The sequence below is a fragment of the Centropristis striata genome, chromosome 7, assembly GCF_030273125.1.
Source record: "Centropristis striata isolate RG_2023a ecotype Rhode Island chromosome 7, C.striata_1.0, whole genome shotgun sequence".
Lineage (NCBI taxonomy): Eukaryota > Metazoa > Chordata > Actinopteri > Perciformes > Serranidae > Centropristis > Centropristis striata.
In genome coordinates, this window is record NC_081523.1 from 15760657 (window position 1) to 15780499 (window position 19843).

Here is a 19843-nt window from a genome sequence, read left to right on the forward strand (position 1 = left end):
TCCTCTTACTCCTCCCCTGAGCGCTGTGTGCTTTATTCTCCAACGTCAACAGATCCATTTGAAACTATTGCAACAGAGACGCAAAAGAATGCTGCCATGTCCATCACCGGTCTGGAAACAAAGACAGTTAAAGGGGAAAGCTCTCTGAAAGCAACTGAGGCGGTTTATAGCAGCCAGGAGGAGAGGCTGGGGGTTTGTGATGAAGCAGCTGCAAAACAATCAGCAGCAAACATCCATGGAAAAAGACATTATTTAGACTGGATCCTGAGTTCATTGTACACTAGGGAATAAATATAAAAAATATGATGTTCAAAATAAAACTCTCAATCCTCATCCCAGACTGTGTTATAGCAACTTGGTGCCAACTGGACAATAAATCAGACAGGAAAGGTTCTGGCTTGCCAAGAATAGCAGAGAAAAGCATCAGCTAATTAAAGCTGTACTGTTGGAAACAAAAACAGTCAACTCTAAAAATATCAAATAACAAATGCCTTGATTTTGGGAAAATATTTGCCAGTAAAAAACAACAAACTAAACTGTTTAATTTGAACTTAATTAAATACATTGGCTAAAACAAAAGTACTAAAAACTTTAAATTATACAAAATAAGTATGGTATTTTGAGTAAATTAAATGGCAAATATTTACCAGTGGGACGTGTTGCAATTTAAATCTATTTAGCTCATGCTACTTCAGAGGTCAATTAAATAATTTTCGTCCCCAAGGCTTTTCTTAAAGGTCTAATTTGAATTTAATGTGACTGTAAAGAGCATGTACATAGATCTGTGTATTTCATTGATATATCTACATTAAATGCACATGTATAGTATTTAAGGCCTTTGAAAAGAAAGAAAAAAACAAGTTCCTTCTTAAGTTAGGGTTAAGTATATGTTCTTCTATCTATAAATACTTTAAAGTATATCTAAAATAGTGTACCTTTACCTGTAGCCATGTTGTGGGACTTCTTCTTTCATAAGCTTCTGTAAGAACAAGTTTTAAAACCCCTTTGTGCCTGCGTCAGGAAAAGAAACATCAACAGTGAGCACAAAAAAGTCCTGAAATTCAACATTCTTGAACATTTATTTTGATGAACAGATTCGACATGATCTAAATGACGTCCCTGATAACAGTAAACTAGAGGGACGAGAGCCTCAGGGAAAAACCCCACCGAGGCGGTCCACTGTGTTCCTCAACTCCAGCCTAATGGGGAGTCCAAACTACAGCTGCACTCCCCTTGAAGAGGCTGCCAAGTAGGAGAAAGATCACTGATGAGGAGGGGGAATTAAAGACAATAGCTTTTAGAGTTCACTTAAAATAAATTAGGCAAGATGGTCACTACACAAGCAGGAAGCCAATGTAGAACATGATGCCTGTTAGGAAGTATATTAGTATGAATATGTATCAGCTAATTGTCATTATAACCATGTTTTAGTCAGGAGACCGGTTGTGATGGTCGTTATCCTACATCACTACCTGTGTGCCATGGGCCTTAAAAGGGGCAATGCTAAAAGCATCCCAAATAAATTCTTAATGAATTGACTATAAACCCTTTTTGCTCCAATTATGCTGCATTATTAGCTGGAACATTGAGGAATATCTGCCTCAACCCATAAACCTCCGTGAGAGTCACTGTGGGTGCTCAATTTCCATTTCATAATGTGAGGGATTTACACATTCCATGGAAAAAACACAGAAACAGACAACATATCAAGAGCTCCTCTGGAGTGTTATTCCTATAGTGACCACATGTGTTGATACAAGTCTTAATGTAAAACACAAAGCTTAAAATACAAGATTTTTTTTCTCTTGGAAAAAGCCCATAAAAATATCTGAAATGTAACAAAATCTGGCATCGTGCCCTAAATCATGGGCACAAGCCAGTCATGCAAAACCCCAACTCAGTCACAGGTTTTAGCTTTGTAACAAACAATAACTCTCTCCTCTGTCCCCAGGTATAATCAAACTCTGTTACTTCAACACAGTGTGATACAAACATGACAGTAATATTAAAATGAAAAAGTCAGAAAACTACTAAACAAAGACAGGAACTCAATGATAGATAATATTACAAGTTTTCCATCAAAAGACTGCCAACAAGGAAGACAATGCTCCTTTTCTGTGCGCACCTTATTTTCATTCTAATGCAAGCAGGGCTTCGGTCGAGCTATTCCAACAAAGGGCAGCAGACTCAGAATGACCCGTAACAGCGACGCAAACTGAACATGCCTGGCTGAGGCAGTGACCGAGGAAGCCAAATGGAGTACTGTTGACATCAGAGAGGGAATTTTCCAGTCCAGACTCTCCAATAGAGAGGAAGCCCTGCTGACTGCCTATTCAGTCAGATGTGCCCAAGTGGGTCTTTGAGCCAGTCCACCTCCAAAACAGGTCCTTCAGGAGCGACTGCGGTCCTCTTGCGTGCCCACCAGCATTTTACTGTACAGCTTCTGCTGCTCTTCTTTAAAGGTATCTTTTACCTTTCCTCGCTTCAGTCCTCCATCCCTATGAAAGAGATTCAGATTAGTGACAATAATAATTACTTGACTTAAACAATGGACTATTATGCCTCTTAAATGTTCTATTACTGAAATGAAATACAGACTAAATGTGCTGCATCACAAACCTGCCATTTTATGACAATTTACTTTACATACATTTTATACAATGCAATAATAGATCACCAGAAAATGAAAAAGCCCTTTCCACTGCAGTACTTAATGCTATATCTTGTTGTGTTTATTACTTTAAATTTTAAAATGCAATAAGTCAAAGAGATGCTCAATTAATCTCAATGGTTATTTGTGACACAGCAGTTGATGGAGCACACTATATAGGCCTCTTTGGACAATTTTTGTTAGTCGCAAAAAAAAATAAAAAATACACATGGTGTAACCTATAATGTTAATGATGGTGCTTTTTCACTTAGGTGCAAAAAAAAAAAAAAGGTTATACTTAAAGATACCTGATTAACAGGATTTGTTTTAAAATAATCCAAACTAGGCAGTTTCTTAATGTTTTATATTTATTTTATGTAAAGCTTATGACAACTACACATTTTGTTTTCAAAGAACAAGAACCTCAGCAGTGCATTTCACTACAAATAGAGCCACTGGCCCTCATTTATCAAACAAACGTACGGCAGAAAGTGGGCGTACGGCCTTTTTTACGCAAGGCTAGGCATTTATTAATTTAGACATGAACACAGGGTACGATCGGATCTCACGTCTGGGCTGAATTCCTGTATGCAAATTTGAGTTAACGTGACGTCCACATGTTTGAGTCAGAGAATTGTTTGACCATTGTATCGATGCCTGGAGCTGATTAAACTCTGCGGCGTTTTGTTTTTTTAAATGATGACATTTATCGCATACATCATTTATCGTTAAAACATCATTAAAAATGAATTAACCGTGCAAGCATAAAATTATTTAAACAGGCTAGTAGCCTAGGCTATTAAATGTTGTTGTCTTACGTCATCTGGTAAACATTTGACACGCACGCACGGGATAGTAACATCTTGTCCTGTGTATTAACATATTCTAATATTAATATCTCTCCATTATAAAAATATTATTTGCATATTATATAGGCTATACATATCACAGAATTATAAATTAAATATTACAACCTCACCGGGGGTTGGACTGCAGCCGCACCGATTTCCTTCCTTTTACTTTTTATGCTGCCAAACAAAACCAGTTTGTTCTGTTGCAATGGTTGGACGTCAGCGTTTTACTTTCTACCTCTGAGAGATTCCTCTTCTTTTACTTCATAAACCCCCGTCGCTGTATTTCTGTACCTGCTTTAACATGTCTATTCCTCTCCTCTGTGTTGTTATTTGTAATGGTGCATTTGGCTTATAAAGGTGACTTAAATAAAAGGAAAAAAAATCCTCCTTTTGGCCGTATTGCGTCCTTCGATGTCGTAAACTCTCGGGGTGAGGCCTCTGATCCCAGTCTATAACAGGGCATGATATTTAAATTATGCTTGTTTTAAGCCTCCACATTTATCAACAGCCGATCATTCTCACTCTGTGATTGGTGAGATACGAACGTTTCATAAATCACACGTGAACCCTTGGCCTAAAACAATATATACGCTCTGATCTGTGCTGGTTTCTACCTTCGTTTGATAAATGAGGACCACTGTATTTATACTTTCATCTTTGGTAGGATTTGGTCAAATGTAAACACTGATGTAAAGTGTCTCCAGACTCAAAGTATCTATACCCGTAATCTGCACTCAGCTGAAGTACACATGTACATTTATTTACTGTAAACGTGTTGTGTTGTCACATTAAACTGCATTTCACAGTTTAACATTTTATGCTCCTCTGAGCTGGAACGCTCAGTCCTGCTGCGCTTTTAACTCTACAGCTCTTAGCTCTGTTAGCCAAACACACCACAGGACATAACAGGGCTCTGTTGCCTAATGGTTGCGGCATCTAATTTCCTCTTCTACCAGCTATAGTAACTAAACTAACAGCATGAGATGGTGCACTGCGTTGTAGTCGGTGTTTGATTCAATTTGTAATTTTGCCAATTGCTATACATACATAAATCAGTTTTGCCTTTGTGATTGGGTTTGCATGGGAAAACTGGTGGAGACCGTTGAGCTGAACGGTTGCTATCTTACCACAGGAGGTCGACCAGTCCGCCTTGCCTGGCTATGGCTGCCTTTACACGATTGGCAAACTGTACAGCGTCTTCACCCTCCTGTTGGAGAAGATTGGCATAAATATAACACAGTTCTGCTGTAAATTATTTATGACCATTTCTATTATTTATTTATGAACTTTACATTTTTTGCCTATCACCAAATCTAAAAGCAATTTATATTAAATTGTGTTAAACATGCAGCAATATGAATAGCTCTTCAAATGTGTTGGTTGTTACATTCATGAAACTTAAAAAAAATAATCTATTAGACAACCATGGAGTCTCACCTCTCTGGACATGGGAGGAAGGTACCACACACTGCAGACGATGGCCCAGCTGCTCATCATACGCAACAGGTAGTTGACCATCCCAAACTTGCTGCTATTCCAGAAGGCGTCCCCAAATCGAGGGTCATACTGTGAGGATCGAACACACCAGAGAGAATAATCAATACGCGTTTTATGTTGCACAAACTGTTGAAATGTTGATGATTAAAAATAACACGTAGCAGGTAAAAATAACATCTCACAAAAGAAAACAAGGCTCACCTTAATGGCCACAGGGTAGACGGTGGCACCAATATCAAAACTGCCCTTCTTAAACATCATGACTGAAGTGTTGTTAATGCAGGTACCTGGGGATTTAAAAAAAAACATTTTTTTAAGAAAAATGAGTGCCTGTGAATATGTGTGCATTTGAAGTCTTCCTGTACCAGAACATTAAAATTAAAAACGTACCTTCTGGGAAAATGAGAATGGGTAGTTTAGATTTGTCTTCTACATGATCACTCAATCTGAAATACAAGAAGTATGTAGGTATTAGTAAAGTTAGAAAGAGAGATCATATTTTAGATGCACAAACAAAACATCCAACAGACTGACACCCAAAGTCAACATAAAATACATAAAAACAACTAAATGAATGCAAAAAAAATGCTGCACAATAGCAAAACATGGAATAAAAATAAAGGTTGTAATGCTACCTTTTGGCCACTAGATGTCTGTCTTTGACTTCTGAGCGTTCGAACCAAATGTGCGGGCAGGCTTTGACCATGGATCTCTGAATGACCCCCATCAAGCCTCCGTGAATTTGGCCCACCTGACAACACAACAACAACAACACATGTCATTTCAACAGGCCGGCAGCTGCCTCGGAAAAAGGGACCAGAGTCAATGTTTTCATAGCTCCCTGCTAAGCAGCTGTATAGTTACCATAGCATAGCAGCCATCGCTGGCCAGGATGATAACATCGATGGGTGAGGTGTGGTTGGCGACACAGATGCCTCCATTCTTGGGTTTATTCTCACTGGAGAAGTGAAAGGAATATTCACTTTAGTGCACAATATGGCAGCGAAGAAAGCAATGCAAACACAATTAAAACACTGCCTCTCTCGGTCTTCTTGGGAGAAACAAAGCCAGGGTGGGTGCTTCAAAATATTTGACCCCCAGAGCATGCAGGACCTGAACCTACTGAATCCACATTCCAAAGATAGAGTTACAATCTTAGAGAGAGAGCAGGAGAGAGCACCATTTCCTCTGTCACTCGTGTATTTTTAGCCTCAGAGCAGAGAGGAGTGCATGTTACAACAGGCCAGGCCTTGTTGGCAGACACTCAGAAGGCCGCAAGGATTGATAAAGAGCCGTGTCTCACCAATGAGGTTTTAATCAGTATCAATCAATGCCCGCCCCCGCCCCCAATTGAATATCAAGATAGAAAAGATCACAATTTTGATACTTTTCCTAGTTGGAATTAAAGGGTGTCTATTACTTATCTAACGTATAATTTCACTCATTAATGACGAGTAAAGTCTGAATCATCATTAGGGGTGTAACCAGAGACTGTCTGTGTGTTCATTATACAGAGAGGAAAGTTTTGCCTTGGTTAGGAACACGTGGCATGTTGTAATCTAATTTGTCTTTGCCCATTTGCATATAAATGGTCCACAAATCAAAGTCAATTGGCAGCAGTGTGCAGACGGGTATGTTCTTGCACATATATTTATTCTTATTCACCTGCCATGCCAACAAAAACCCCAAACAAGCTCTGAACCTAACCCTGCATTTGGAGGATCATTGCAACTCTTATCTTCATGCAAATTCACATGTTAACAAGAAACTACTTCTTTGGCTATGGTATGAACAAATACATATTCCAACGACGAGCAGCCTCACTAACAATGTCCCTTCATCTCAAACCCCTTTCAACAGTTTATTTTCAACTCCAGACAAGCCTGCACTCTGGTTAACTTAGAACACCAGCTGTTAGAGATTACAGTTGATGAGCAAATACATAAAGCATCAACTTCCTCCTCCACATCCTGTTGCATGTACCCATCCCTCTATAAAAGCTCTATGTACTGTTTTATCTTCCTCTTAGAGTGTTACTCTGCAATATTTAAATGAAATGTTGAGAAAAAGCCTCACATAGAAACAAAACCCTCACTACCAACAACACCCAGCTTAATCATAACACTGACGCACAATATCTGAATAGCGAAACGTGTGCTTGTGCTTTGAGAAAGCATTACTGACGAGGGTTTTGTGCTTCACCTAAGCTCATACGCATGCTGCAATGAATATGAATGTAGACAGTCTGAGCCTAGCCTCAGGCAGTCATACTCGCACTCTGGGTGCTCACACTGCAAGTGCTAACACACCCTGGTATCTGTTCTACAAAGACAACCCATCTGACATTATGTAATCTCACATAGACCCCTTTTCAGTCGTGGCAAGAGGTCTGCAGCGAATCTTGTTTCAGAAAGAGGACTAATGGGAGCATGTCGACAGCTGCAATCGACTGGCTTTGTTCTTGTTTAAATATATTCCTCCGGACAAAATTTACGAGAACTTTGAATAATAAATTACATTTTTCGGAGGCTAACTTCTGCTTAAATGCCATGGCATTTGGAAAGGCATTTGGAAAGCCATTAGTTTCAAAAGTTTTAAATGCTCTCTCTTGAACTGTTACCTTGGGTAAAACTTTGTGGTTAAAATGTTTTGCAAAAGCAGACAATGTTTACAACATCAAACTCTTAAGATACCATTTGCACAATGGACACTTTTGGTCAAATAGGATTACATCCCCAGCAATAAACAAGTGCAGAGCTCCTCCCCAATAAAACTGGATTTTTTGGGGGGAGTTTTAATAATCAACAGCTGCACTGCTACACTTCTAAAGCTGACTTTTTTTAAGCTTTTGCTGAGCTTTAGCCATGTGCTAGGTGTGTGGCTACATGTAACTCGTCCTTAAGTGAAACAAGGAAAAAAAATATAATAATAATAATAATAATTCACATTCATAAACATTTGTATGGATGGGCAGTGTACAAAAGCAGATAAGAAATTGACCCAAAAGTTGATTAAAAAAAACTTCAGGGAAACACTAAAGCAGTGTTAAAAAAAACAGAAAAGCAATCAACCGGCAGCAGCCCACATCATGCTAACTTTAAGGAAAAAGACTGGAAAATATGTGGATTTAAAATATTTGCTTCAATATACACAAAATATCATTTTGGTGTGGGGAAAGATCTTCTGTAATGACTCGCTTTCCTTTAAAATATACAGGTCTTTTTGTCCAAACTGCTAGTGTGGATGGTTTAAGGAAACCGGTCTGGCTGCTATTGGTCTTCTATATGAATCATTGTGTAGCTTCCATTATTTCTGTTGACATATTTACAAGTTAGGTGCGTCTGACCTTATTACATAACCTTTGTGTCTTTTGTGTTTACATACAGTGTTTCAGAGCCTATAAAAGGATTGAATAACTCCTACGTCCTTCCTTTCAACCCTCTTGTCCCTGTCTGACAGGAGCCAGGAAGTTCCACTACAGCTGTGTTACAGTGATACTGTTCTACATAGAGTCACAATGCATTTGGAATGGGTTCAGCCCAATAAAAATAACATAACATTAATAGTACAGCAGTTAAGTCCCTTACCTGTCATGGTATGTTATAATGGCAGTCAGAGCTCTGACACATATTCTGTAGCACATCAAATGGACTTTCTGACTCAGAAAGTTTTTCATCCTGCAGGAAGGAGCATACAACAGCAGGATGTAGTTTAGTGTAAACATAGAAAATCGATTTATTCTTGATAAATTAAAACACACCAGCTGTTCATGAGTCATACCTTCCATTTGGCAGCAGCCCAATAACACAGGTGAGGAACACGAGGAGGCCGACACCAGTGAAGGCAAGAGTTACCCTGTAAAACAGGCAGGCAGGTTACAACTAATCCTGCCGGAGGGAAAGTTTTTACATTCAACATAATTTCTGTAAAACACAATTAGCATGACTCCACCTTGTGGGGTCAAAGGTTTAAAACAAAATGTTGTTTTACTGGCATTTAAATGAGAGAACATGATCCTTCAGCCGGGCTCAAACTACAGAAGTTTAGGGCCGTTTTAACCCAGATTCATGCCCCGGTCACTTCAAGCATGTTTGATATTGAGCAGTCGTATTTTGGACGATGCATCAGTAGTTTTTGAGCAGGAACCATTCTGGCCCTTTAGACTGGCATGTGTTTACAGATATAAACAATACTTCACTTTAACGTGTATTATCATTCCACTGTGCAATATTGATATTTTTCTCTATATATTGTCCCTAAACTTTATATTTCCTCTTGTTTACCGTAAATTGTTAATACTTTACTTCCTCTGGTTTATATTACTTGTTTACTGTTAATTATTATTTTATTAATGCTTCTATTTTTTCTATTTACTTTTGCTGCTGTAACAATGAAAATTCCCCATTCCGGAAGTAATAAAATGAATATTTTATTTATTGTTATCTTACATTAAAACTGACAAATTGACAACCCTGCAAAGCATGACTATAACAAGTTGTTGCACACAGTCAGTCTACATTTTGTTGACATCAGCTTCCACATGAGATCACGTGAAATCATACGAGATGGTGCACTGTTCACTCTCTGATAATAATCTTTATAATATGCTAAAGTGTCAGACAGCCATTATTTTAGAATATTTTAGCGTGTGCTCGTTTGAGATTAGAGAGAACAACATCTGTATGCTTTTCCCGATATTAGAGTCACTTACAATTTTAAAACTCCTATGGTCTGGGCCCAGCTTTAACCAAACAAGTTTCCTTCTGTATTACAAGCTTTCACTGACTAACCATGCAGATAACACGTAAAGGTTGTGTGTAATGTTTCCAGGGGAGCAGGTTTCTAGTTATCAAGTAGTTGTCCTCTGCTACCCACTGTTCCTGCTAATAAGACTCTAGAACCTGCAGGCGGGCATATTAGGTGATGATTAAACTGACCAACAGGTCGCCTTAATCTGGATGAACTAATCATCCAGGGTGGAGAAGGTGTCGATGAAATTGGGCAAGGATTAACCACAGCCATTAGGGAGGTGAATGTTTCCTGCTTGTGAGAGAGCCAGGCCAATATTGAACTAGAGAAGTACTGAATGAGAGAATCTATTAACTGGATGGGAGACAAGAATGTCTGTCTGTGCAGTGGTGGCCTGATTCGTCACCCCACTGGCGATTGGAAAGGAGCCAGCCAGGCTTAGTACTGAGTCACTGTCCCTGTGACTGTCTAAGCTGACCCTGAATGAGGATCTCCCTCTTTAACTCACTGCATGTGCCAACATTTAATGGTACTTATGTGATCTGGAGCAGTCTGAAACCCCATGCAGTCGGCCCAAAACTATTAATTTTTACAGCTGGGTTTCACATCAAATTGGCAATTAATGTGATTACAAGTGAGCCCTGTAATGGACCTTGAGACCAGTCATGTAACCGCTTGTCTAATGCATGCTGGGATTGCCTCCAGCCCCTGTAACCATGCAAAGGTATTGCTCAGTGTCCGGCCTCGCTTTGTGTTATTGTGTGGTAATTCTCCAAACAATCGGGCATACTGGACCAGTCATGAAGAGTGGGCATATTTTTTGATGGCACAGATACTTAAGAGTGTCAAACTTTTATACTTTTAAGTATCTGTGTCTAGTTTTAGCATTGGTAAGATAAACCAAACAATGTCATTAAAAAAACTAACTAAAAAAAGAGATCAGATATCCAACAGGTCATAATCTTGAAAATCATTAGTAAAATCCAAAAGTAGAATTTAGTTGAAAACAAAATATTATAACTTGAACAATTCAGATGGAGGGCAAAATTGGGAGTAGAAGAAAGTGAAAAAATAAAAGGTTTGAAGGAACCTGTACGCAGCAGGTTCAGTGAGAGAAATAAGTATTTGATCCCCTGCCGAGTTTGTGATTTTTGCTAAATTTTCCAACTGACAAATAAGTGAACGTTCTATACTTTTAATGGTAGTTTTACTTTAACAGTGAGAGTCAGAATATAAAAAAATATCCAGAAAATCACATAATATGAAAGCCAGGAGAGGAGGCCTGGGAGAACGTGATGTGGTCAGATGAGACAAAAAACGAGCTCTTTGGCATCAACTCCACTTGCCCTGTTTAGATAAGGAGAAATGCTGCCAAGAAGACCATCTCCACCGTCAAACATGGAGGTGGAAACATTATGCTTTGAGGCTGTTTCTCTGCTATGGGGACAGGACGACTTCACCACAGTGAGGGGAAGATGAACGGGGCCATGTAACATGAAATTTTGGGTGACAACCTCCTGCCCTGATCCAGGACACTGAAAATGGGTCGTTGATGGGTCTTCCAACACGACAATGACCCAAAACATCGGCTAAACTCTTTAAATATGAGCCATACAAAATATAAGAAAGCCAGTTTTCACACAACTTGACCAATTTCCCCAGTGTGGACGTGATCGTTTATACAAATTACCTTGTCAGCAAATGTCCTACTACACAGAGAGACAGATTAAAGCATATGAGATTTGAGAGCTATAAATATAAAAAAGCACGTATGACTGGTGTCGTTCAACACATCATTGCTTTAAGTGAACATTAGTTGACTACGGTCCTCCAGACTAGCAGCGACCAAGGTTTTCCATCCAAATCTGCTGCCCTTTCTGTGACTTCTCTCTTTTATGCACTGCTATTTCTGGCACTCAAAAATAGCCCTTGTTTTTTCCTGATCTGATCGATAGGAACAGCTATAAACAGCGCATTTTTGCAGTGTTGGTCGTCACCGCTATAAAAAGCACACTGATGTATGAGGTCATATGCCAACCTGAGAGGCAGCAGGAAGCCATAGCGGATCAGCAGGCCCAGCCCCCAAAGGACGGTCAGCCTCAGACTGATGTAGTGGAAGTTGTAGTTGCTGCGGGTCAGCAGATTCCAGGACTCCAACTCCTCAGCACTGAACCGCTTGGTCACCTCATCGTCCATGATGCTCTCCACTCCTCGCCGAGCAAAATAGAAGATGTCAGACATCTCAAACTCAGGGGCTGAGTTCAGCTCTCTGTTGCTGCCACTCCTCCGGATCTCCTTGATCTCCTCTTCCAAGGAGGTGGGCTCCTTGGCAATGATGGCTGCAACATTCCAGAGAGAAAGGATGTCAGAAACACTTTTCTCTAAAACAAACACACATACAAAACATGCACACTGATAGCCCATTACCATTTGAGTAGGGTTTGTATAAGGGATGGTTCTTTTCCTTTGCGCCTCTCTCTAGCCTAAGTGTGGCCCACTGTAAAGGAGAACAACAAGTGTTTAAAACTAAATGGTGACACATAGACAATACACAGAACCAACTTAACAATAACAAAAGAAGTGCTCAACTTCAGTAGAGGAAACAAGATTCTGAATTCACAGAAGATGACCTCATCATGGGCCAATAACATTCATGGCACATCTGAGACCACAACCTCCAAGAACATTGACATTTTATTGCCCCCTTCTCCTAAAGAGTCAAGAAAAGGACACAGTGTTCTAGCTGTAAGACAAGCATGAAACATTGGAAAGTATGGACTGGGAGGTGTTGGATGTGTTTCACTTAGGCAACAGTCTCAGATTACAGTTCCTACCCCAGCATGTGGCGGTTCAAAGATTTGCCTGCACCAATCAATGATAGGGAATAGATAAATACAGCTGTATGATTGTAAGTATACTCAAATACAGCAATGGTAAGATGAAAACCCTTGAATTGGCCTGGGGCTCTTGCAAAAAAAAATCCAAGAATGTTGAGCGGCACAGTGATATTGCTTGCAAAAATCATGCTGTAAAAAAAAAAAACAGGCATCTCTAAATCTGAAACTTTTTATATTTCTACTTAGACACACATTTTGTGGCTTTCCGCAAACTGTAAGCTGTTTGGGTATGTTTGAGATACATGATGATTGCCAAATTTAAACTTAAGACATGAAACTAAGTGGACTATTTGAAGAAATTGAACCCACAGCAGTGATGTGTGCATCTGATTGATTTATGCTCGTCTGATTGATTTATGCTCGTCATAGACACATAATTACTAACCTCAGCCTTTATACCATCCCTTTTGCAGTTACCTATAAATCATGATGTGACATGTCATAATACTGAGCACATGTATTAACATGCAGCTGCGTTTAAATGTAAAGAGTATTTTGATGAAGAGAGGTGGAGCACAGAGAGCTGCTCCTCCTCGTCACAGAGCAGAAACAAAAATATGCGAGTCCATGATGCTAGCACGTGACTCCAGAGCTGCTTGTGAAAGAGGACTTTTTAATCTGCCATTAAATATGACAGTTGAGAAATAACCGGTAAAGTAACTTAAAGTGAGCAAAACAATTTTCCCACACTGATGTATTAACAGCAACACAATCTCTGTCCCATTGCAGGCGAGGTCCTGGTTGTAAACTTAATAGTGGCCAAGACAAACAAATCAATTTTGTAATTCAACAAGTCTGAAATGGAGACCTTCGCAAACAATGACACACATGCAAGTTGTGCAAATCTAAAGCAATGTTTCCTGGTTTCTGGGTCCTTTGACCTTTTCTCCAAATCTCATGGTTGCCACTGGAATCATGAGCTAAGAAAGTCTCTCATCTCTCCCACTGCTCCATTTATTTCTGGCTCAGGATCGGCTCTCAGAGGTATATGCTGGATAGTGATGACAGCTTTACTGGTGAAGAAGATACACCAGAGATAGAAGAAGGAGAGAAACTGGATAACTGAGTCTGGATTCGGACAGACGAAGAGACCTTTAAATGATAAATGCTGACATCTTGAACTGGTCTTAAAATTAAGCTGATGCATAACAGCCATCACTGGTATTCATACTCATTTCTAGAAAGTGAAAACTATTCCAGGCTGTTGGAGCCATGTAACAGACAACTGTTACTGAAGAGGTCTGTACCACTCCGATTACATAAGAGAAGAATGGCTCTGATGTTAATCTGTAACAGCCAGTGAAATTTCAAATAACTTACTTTGCCAGAACTACAGTTTTAAAAACAAATATATATATATATCATATTACTACTTTCCAGAAGCAGAAATGTTGATGAAAAGGGTTGGACAAGATGTACAGCCAGAACAAATAAAGGCTGTCCCTGAAGAACAGAGACAACTACTTTAACCAACTAAAGTTTGCTGAATAACAGGATGTTTTGACAGGAGCAGACAGAATTATTTTCACTGGCAAGAACAGAAGCACACATGTTAAGTCATACTTTTACATTATGGAGTATGCAGTGTTTCCAGTCCTTTCTTAGCTTCGTCACAAAAGTAATCACCTATGATTAACACACACATCACATCACACTGTAGTTAGCATTTCTAATTGCTTCAAATAAGAGTTGTGGTGTGGTGCAGGAAGAGCTTACCTCAAAGAGCTTTAATAAAGATTTCATGTAAAGACGCCGGATGCCAAAGGACACCCCAAAGATGGCAGGCACGATAATAAAGACCAGCAGCAGGGTGAACCACACAGTGAAGGAGATGCCCAGCAGGATGCACACTAGGTTGTCAAATGGGTTGAAAAAGAGCTCCATCTTGAAGTCAGGAGGGCGATGAAATCTATCAAATAGTTAAAATTTAGCGGGCAGAGGAGGAACAGCACTCCAGCTCCTGGCCCCAAGTGGCCCTTATCTTTTGTCAGAAAAAGGCCTTCATCAAGATAACTAGGGGATGGAGCTTCTCCTTGTGCTTAACAGAGAATCAATACGAGTACAAGTGACCATCTTGATGTTGCCCCCTTGGGCAATATCAATGAATTTCATTCTTTTCACCATCCATCGGTTCCTGAAACTCAGCTGAAGTATATTCCAAAAAAATCAGGGATGATGTAATGGTCCTTTCTGCAGATGTCCTTAGCTTATTTGAACAAACCCTCCAGCTGACGACAGATGTAAACAATGAAACAACTGGGCACAGCAGGTGGTTTTGTTGTTTGGTGAAGATCCAGGGGCTCTGCAGCTCAGCGTAACACAGACCTGAAAAGATGTACAAATAAACGGTCAGGTCAGAGTGACTCATGTTACAATAATATTTCCTCTTTGGCCCAAGCACAAGCCGTTCAATTTCAATTTAATACAAGGCGGACAACGTGTCCCTGCGTCGCTGTCTTTGGAAACGTTATGCATTTTGAATACCGGTGTGCAAAGTTAGTGCTAGCCTGAATCTAATCTAATCTGAAAGGCAACGGATGCCACTTATCTTGGGAAAAGGTTGATTAACGGTATCCCCTTTCAGCAAAGAGTCCAATAACTTTACAAGCTAACGTTTCTGTTATCAACCACAGTGCAGATATCACGTTAGAGGCCCTCGTCTCCTCTGATGATGCTAACCATCCCCAGTAAAACCACATTGGGTTAGCTAAGCTCATCACTTGCAACAGTTAACAGCCAACGCTTTGCAGGAGAATTTAGTAGCACCCTCACACCACAAAGACAGTCAGCTAGCACACAAGCACAGCCGAAGCTAGTGGCGAGTCGTGAGCCTCTTGTACCCACACGGACGGGTTAAAGTGAGCCTGTGGCCTCCCAGCTAACGGTGATGCTAAATGTTGTCTCTTGGTGTACTCCGCTTAGCTTCCCCTCCAGAGGTCCGTCCGGGTGGATACGATATGCTGAGCCAACCTTTTCTGTTATAAGCTTGGTTAAGTGGTAACCTAGCTAGTATCTTACAGGCTACTATCCTCACCATCAGTTTAAAAAGCATTTAGTTTAATGGACTTCATCGTTAACTAACCTTCAGTCACGTTATGTATCCAGCGCCGGTACAGCGAGCTTTCACTGGTCAATCGCTTGTCTTTGTCTGGCGGACTGTAGCCAAACTCCACCCGGAGAACAACATGGGCAGACAACGGGCGGCTCGTTGCTGGCTACGTATTAATGAGCAGCCCTCTGGTTCTGTCCTGACACCTGGTGGACAAAACCAGGTACTGCAGTGATATTCTAAACGCCATATTAGTTACAACCACCAGAGGCGCTAGAGAGCAACATTTTAATTGTGTTGTGAGTGCAGTAGTGCTTAAAATCTTAAAACACAAAAATCCAGCGAGTGACAAAAACAGATGCATTCAAATGAAGACAAAAAAAATTGAAAAACTGCACTCAAATATGGCTAAAGGCACTGCAATTAAATCTGCACAGGTTCTGAAATCAGAATTCAGGCATATTTTTTAATACACATATGGACAGAAGGTTTTTCACTCTTAGTGCATATATAAGCTAAATAAAATGTGGATTATGATTATTTTAAATATACAATGAAAAAAATCATCTAAACCATATAACACAAATTATGTAATATTTACAAAGAAACATGAAAAAACAAAAGGCCTACACAGGAACCTGAATTTTATATTTTTTAAATCATTCAACAGGCTGGAATAACAAAAAAACTTTTTTTTATTCACACATTTACATCCATGTACAGTCTTGTCAAGTAATCTCAGATACAGACAAATGAAAACAGTACTTAAATTTGGCACACAATTCAACCTTTGAATCCTGAATTAATATGCCTATTCCACAAGGAGAAACTAAAACTTCAATCATATGTTTCATATTATGGATAGTGTATTTCAATATGTTATTATAGCAACTCTCAAAACACAGAAGCACAATCAGCCATCGTACTTATACTAGATTTTAGGTTCCAAAGGGACAGTCCATTGTAAAAGCAAACATCTTGTCAAAATCGCAATCAAGTGCTCTGTCGAGTATCATGCACTGCTCTCCAGAAGAGCCTCAAAGTCTGGGGAGCAAACCATTTTATGTTTGACATTCCCTAATACTGTCAAGTCGCCGGTTCTTCCCTCCGAACCAATAGAGACCAGCTCCTAAAAAAACAGGGGAAGAAGCGAAAGGCATGTCAGAAATGTTAATAATTCTGATATAAAATGAATGTTTGTTCTGGGATAAAATAACAGATGTGGAGGGAGATGTGCACTGTTTAGAAACAGAGACAGACTATGATCATACCTGAAGGAAAGAGCACGATGCTCCAAGAGACACATCAAGTGTCACTTGTCCCAGTATGAGCTGGACCCGGCCAGACTTCCGCACCAGCATCTTCCCTATAAGTCCCTCCCGCAGGTCTTTCAGAATGCAGTTGTTGTCTTCAGCTTCCTCCCCCTGGTTATAATAAAAACACTATTTACACACGCTACCTCAACTTTACCTCATCATTTGTTTAACATGTAGATGACAACTGTATCTACCTGAGACTCTGTTTTCAGCAGCACAGATTGTCCGTCCTCTGACTGCACCTCTGTTTTCACCGGCCTGTGCTCGATGGTGGGGGGCTGGCCGGGCAGCGTGTCCGGCATCTGCATGAAGAACAGCTCCTCCCCTTTGCTCAGACTCCATCTATGCAGCAGGTCAGGAAGGACTTCAGGCTCAGGGAGAGGAGGGGGTCTGAAAGCGGCCTCCGTCTTCTTTATTTCAGCTTCCTCTGGCTCCTGTTTCACTGAGAAGATAAAATGTATTTTGAGAGAGCAGCTATACAGACTTCATGCTATTTATTTATTTCCTGTCACAAACGATCATAAATATTGGAAGCTGATATGATACAAGACCTTTTAGATTTATCTTGTTACCTTCGACTCCATGTTCCATGGGTTCTACGTCCTCATCCACCTTCTCAACTTTAACAGCAGCTTTAGTGAATTCCTCCGTGAATCCCCACCCCGACACAGCAAGAGGAAGCTGGACAGGGCAGCTCCTCCGCTCGCTCCTCAGGAAGGGATCGTCTATAAACTGAAAGAATGCAACAGAGAAGGAAAGTTAGATTCATGAAAAATGCTAAATAAAGCTACTTAATTTGGATGACCGACAACCAAATGACTTACATTATCTCGCTCCAGCTTGGCCAGAATCTCCTTGGTCTCTTCCTCCGTCTCTCTGTATTCTTTTTTAATATTGATGATGGGTGAAGGTCCCACGCTCGGCGCCTCTTTCTCACCTTCATATCCACCTGTGTGTGATACAGGGATGCACTTAAACCAAGACAATAAAGCACCTTACTTAGACTCTGTAACCGCATTAAATGTAATTAGTTTAAAATCATCCAGCTGAACTCCTACTTCTCTTCTTCATCATCATCTCTGCAGGCCCCTGCTCAAAAATAGAGTGGGACTGGATGACTTCTGGGCGACCTCGGCCCCTGCCTCTGTCTCTCGGACCGCGACCTCGACCTCCATCCTTCCTGTCTCTCCTCTGTCCGCCTTCAACTTTTGTTCTGCCATAACAGAAAAAAGTTATTAGCAAACAGTCGAGCAAAGAGTTCTTAGACACCTTCTTTTGAGCTCAGATGAGAACTTACTCTTCTTTCACTTTTCTGCCAATAATGTTGGGCGTAAAGGTTTTCTGAAAAATAAAAACAGCACTTAATAACAATGAGGAAAAAGGAGTTGGTTTTGCATTCAATAATTTCCTGGTGAGAAACGGTGATTTTACCTTCTTCACTCCTCCCAGGGTGAGGTCTCTTGATCTCATTGATGGGAGACGGCCCGTTGAGATGGCGGCTGGTGGTCTGCGGCCCATCAGCAGTCCCATACCACTTCCTCCAGGGGTGGTTGGCACACGTTGACCACTGGGGTCACCCGAGCCTGAATCCGCCATCCTTAACTGGAGATCAGTGACAAAAGGAATAAAGACCTTGTATGTGTGATTGAGTAAATAATTCACCCCCAAAATGATAATTTGTCTCACTCCCACACAATTTGTGTAGTATAACAAAACTTCTTAACACGTGCATTTGAGTGCTGCTCCTGTTGCCTGTTTAACTTGAGACTCTGCAGAAGTGATTTAAATAATATTTTTATTTGTATTCTTCATTCACTGTAGAGGCTTGCAAAAATAACCATGTTTTCTTCAAAAGTTTAAAGAAACGCAGTGAGTAAAATTGATTTGCAAATTATCATTTTGAGGGTGAAGTACTAGTAAGTAATATTTACACAGATATTCTTACAAGAATTATTATGAAGACTGCAGATACGTGGTAAAACAGATCATTGGTTGGTGGCAGTTAGTGCATGTACTGTATGTATGCACTGTTATTTTGTATTTTCTGAGCAGCAGATATGTAGGCCTATTTTTTTCATGACAAATTTATTTTGGGACAATAAACACAGTCTTTTCTTATGGTTATAATGTGGATAGAGGCAGAACAGATAGATAAAGTTATTGCACAGATGATGGAATGACAAATATGATGTGGTTATAGTCTTTGACATTATTGATTTATTTTCTGAGCAGCTAGAGATCAATTCATACAATCACTGATTGCCTAAACAGTCATTTCCATACAAAGAATTAATCAAGTTTATCTTAACAGTTGAGCGTAGAAGAGGCTTAATCAAGAGTGCTATGCCAATTATTCTGTTTAGGAAAAAAACTAAATATTTTATCATTTGGATTTAAGCAGTTTTCTACCGATTATTGTTATTATTTCTAAGAAAACAAATGGATAGGCCTGTCTTTTCACCACAGCAACGCTTGTAGTTCAGGGACATAAACAGCTGACAGCCATATTAGGTCCACAAGTCAATGACTACATTAAATCGTTTTATAACACCACTTTGGCTCATAATATTTCATATTATTGCGTCAAAAACAGCACAAATTCAGCAACACGTGGCCAAATTACAACACGAACACAAATATATTGAACTTTAACGCTGGCAATAATAACTGTCGACAGGCTGGGATTCTCCGGATACTTACGTTATGATTTCTGGGATGCCCTTATAAGAAATGGAGTCCAAACTTGTAAAAGAAGAGTCATTACAAGTTGTTTTGTGCTAGTGCTGCTTCTGACACTGCATGACGCACGGCGCCATGACACTTCCGCTGTG

General features: G+C 40.0%; 2 protein-coding genes across 3 annotated transcripts; both read right to left on the minus strand.

Annotated features, from left to right (window-relative positions):
- Nucleotides 1–1060: 1060 nt before the first annotated feature.
- LOC131974652 (glycerol-3-phosphate acyltransferase 4) lies at nt 1061–15855 on the minus strand. Of its 2 annotated transcripts, none has more exons than XM_059337054.1 (13): nt 15730–15855; nt 14364–14972; nt 12178–12247; nt 11789–12089; nt 8782–8856; nt 8589–8678; nt 5866–5959; nt 5637–5752; nt 5392–5447; nt 5203–5288; nt 4942–5070; nt 4632–4711; nt 1061–2498 (listed from the first exon to the last, which is right to left on the minus strand). In XM_059337054.1, exons 2-13 carry the CDS (start codon nt 14529–14531, stop codon nt 2390–2392), a joined length of 1374 nt encoding a protein of 457 aa, XP_059193037.1. In that variant the 5' UTR covers nt 14532–14972; nt 15730–15855; the 3' UTR covers nt 1061–2389. The 2 variants fall into 2 exon arrangements, with proteins under 2 accessions (XP_059193037.1, XP_059193038.1); XM_059337055.1 differs by lacking the exon at nt 15730–15855 and adding an exon at nt 15492–15568.
- A 518-nt stretch (nt 15856–16373) lies between these two features.
- Nucleotides 16374–19843, minus strand: polr3d (polymerase (RNA) III (DNA directed) polypeptide D). Its single transcript, XM_059337056.1, has 9 exons — nt 19713–19843; nt 18444–18614; nt 18310–18353; nt 18071–18225; nt 17837–17961; nt 17585–17744; nt 17207–17454; nt 16968–17120; nt 16374–16825 (listed from the first exon to the last, which is right to left on the minus strand). The coding sequence occupies exons 2-9, from the start codon at nt 18606–18608 to the stop codon at nt 16709–16711; spliced, it is 1167 nt and encodes a 388-aa protein (XP_059193039.1). The 5' UTR covers nt 18609–18614; nt 19713–19843; the 3' UTR covers nt 16374–16708.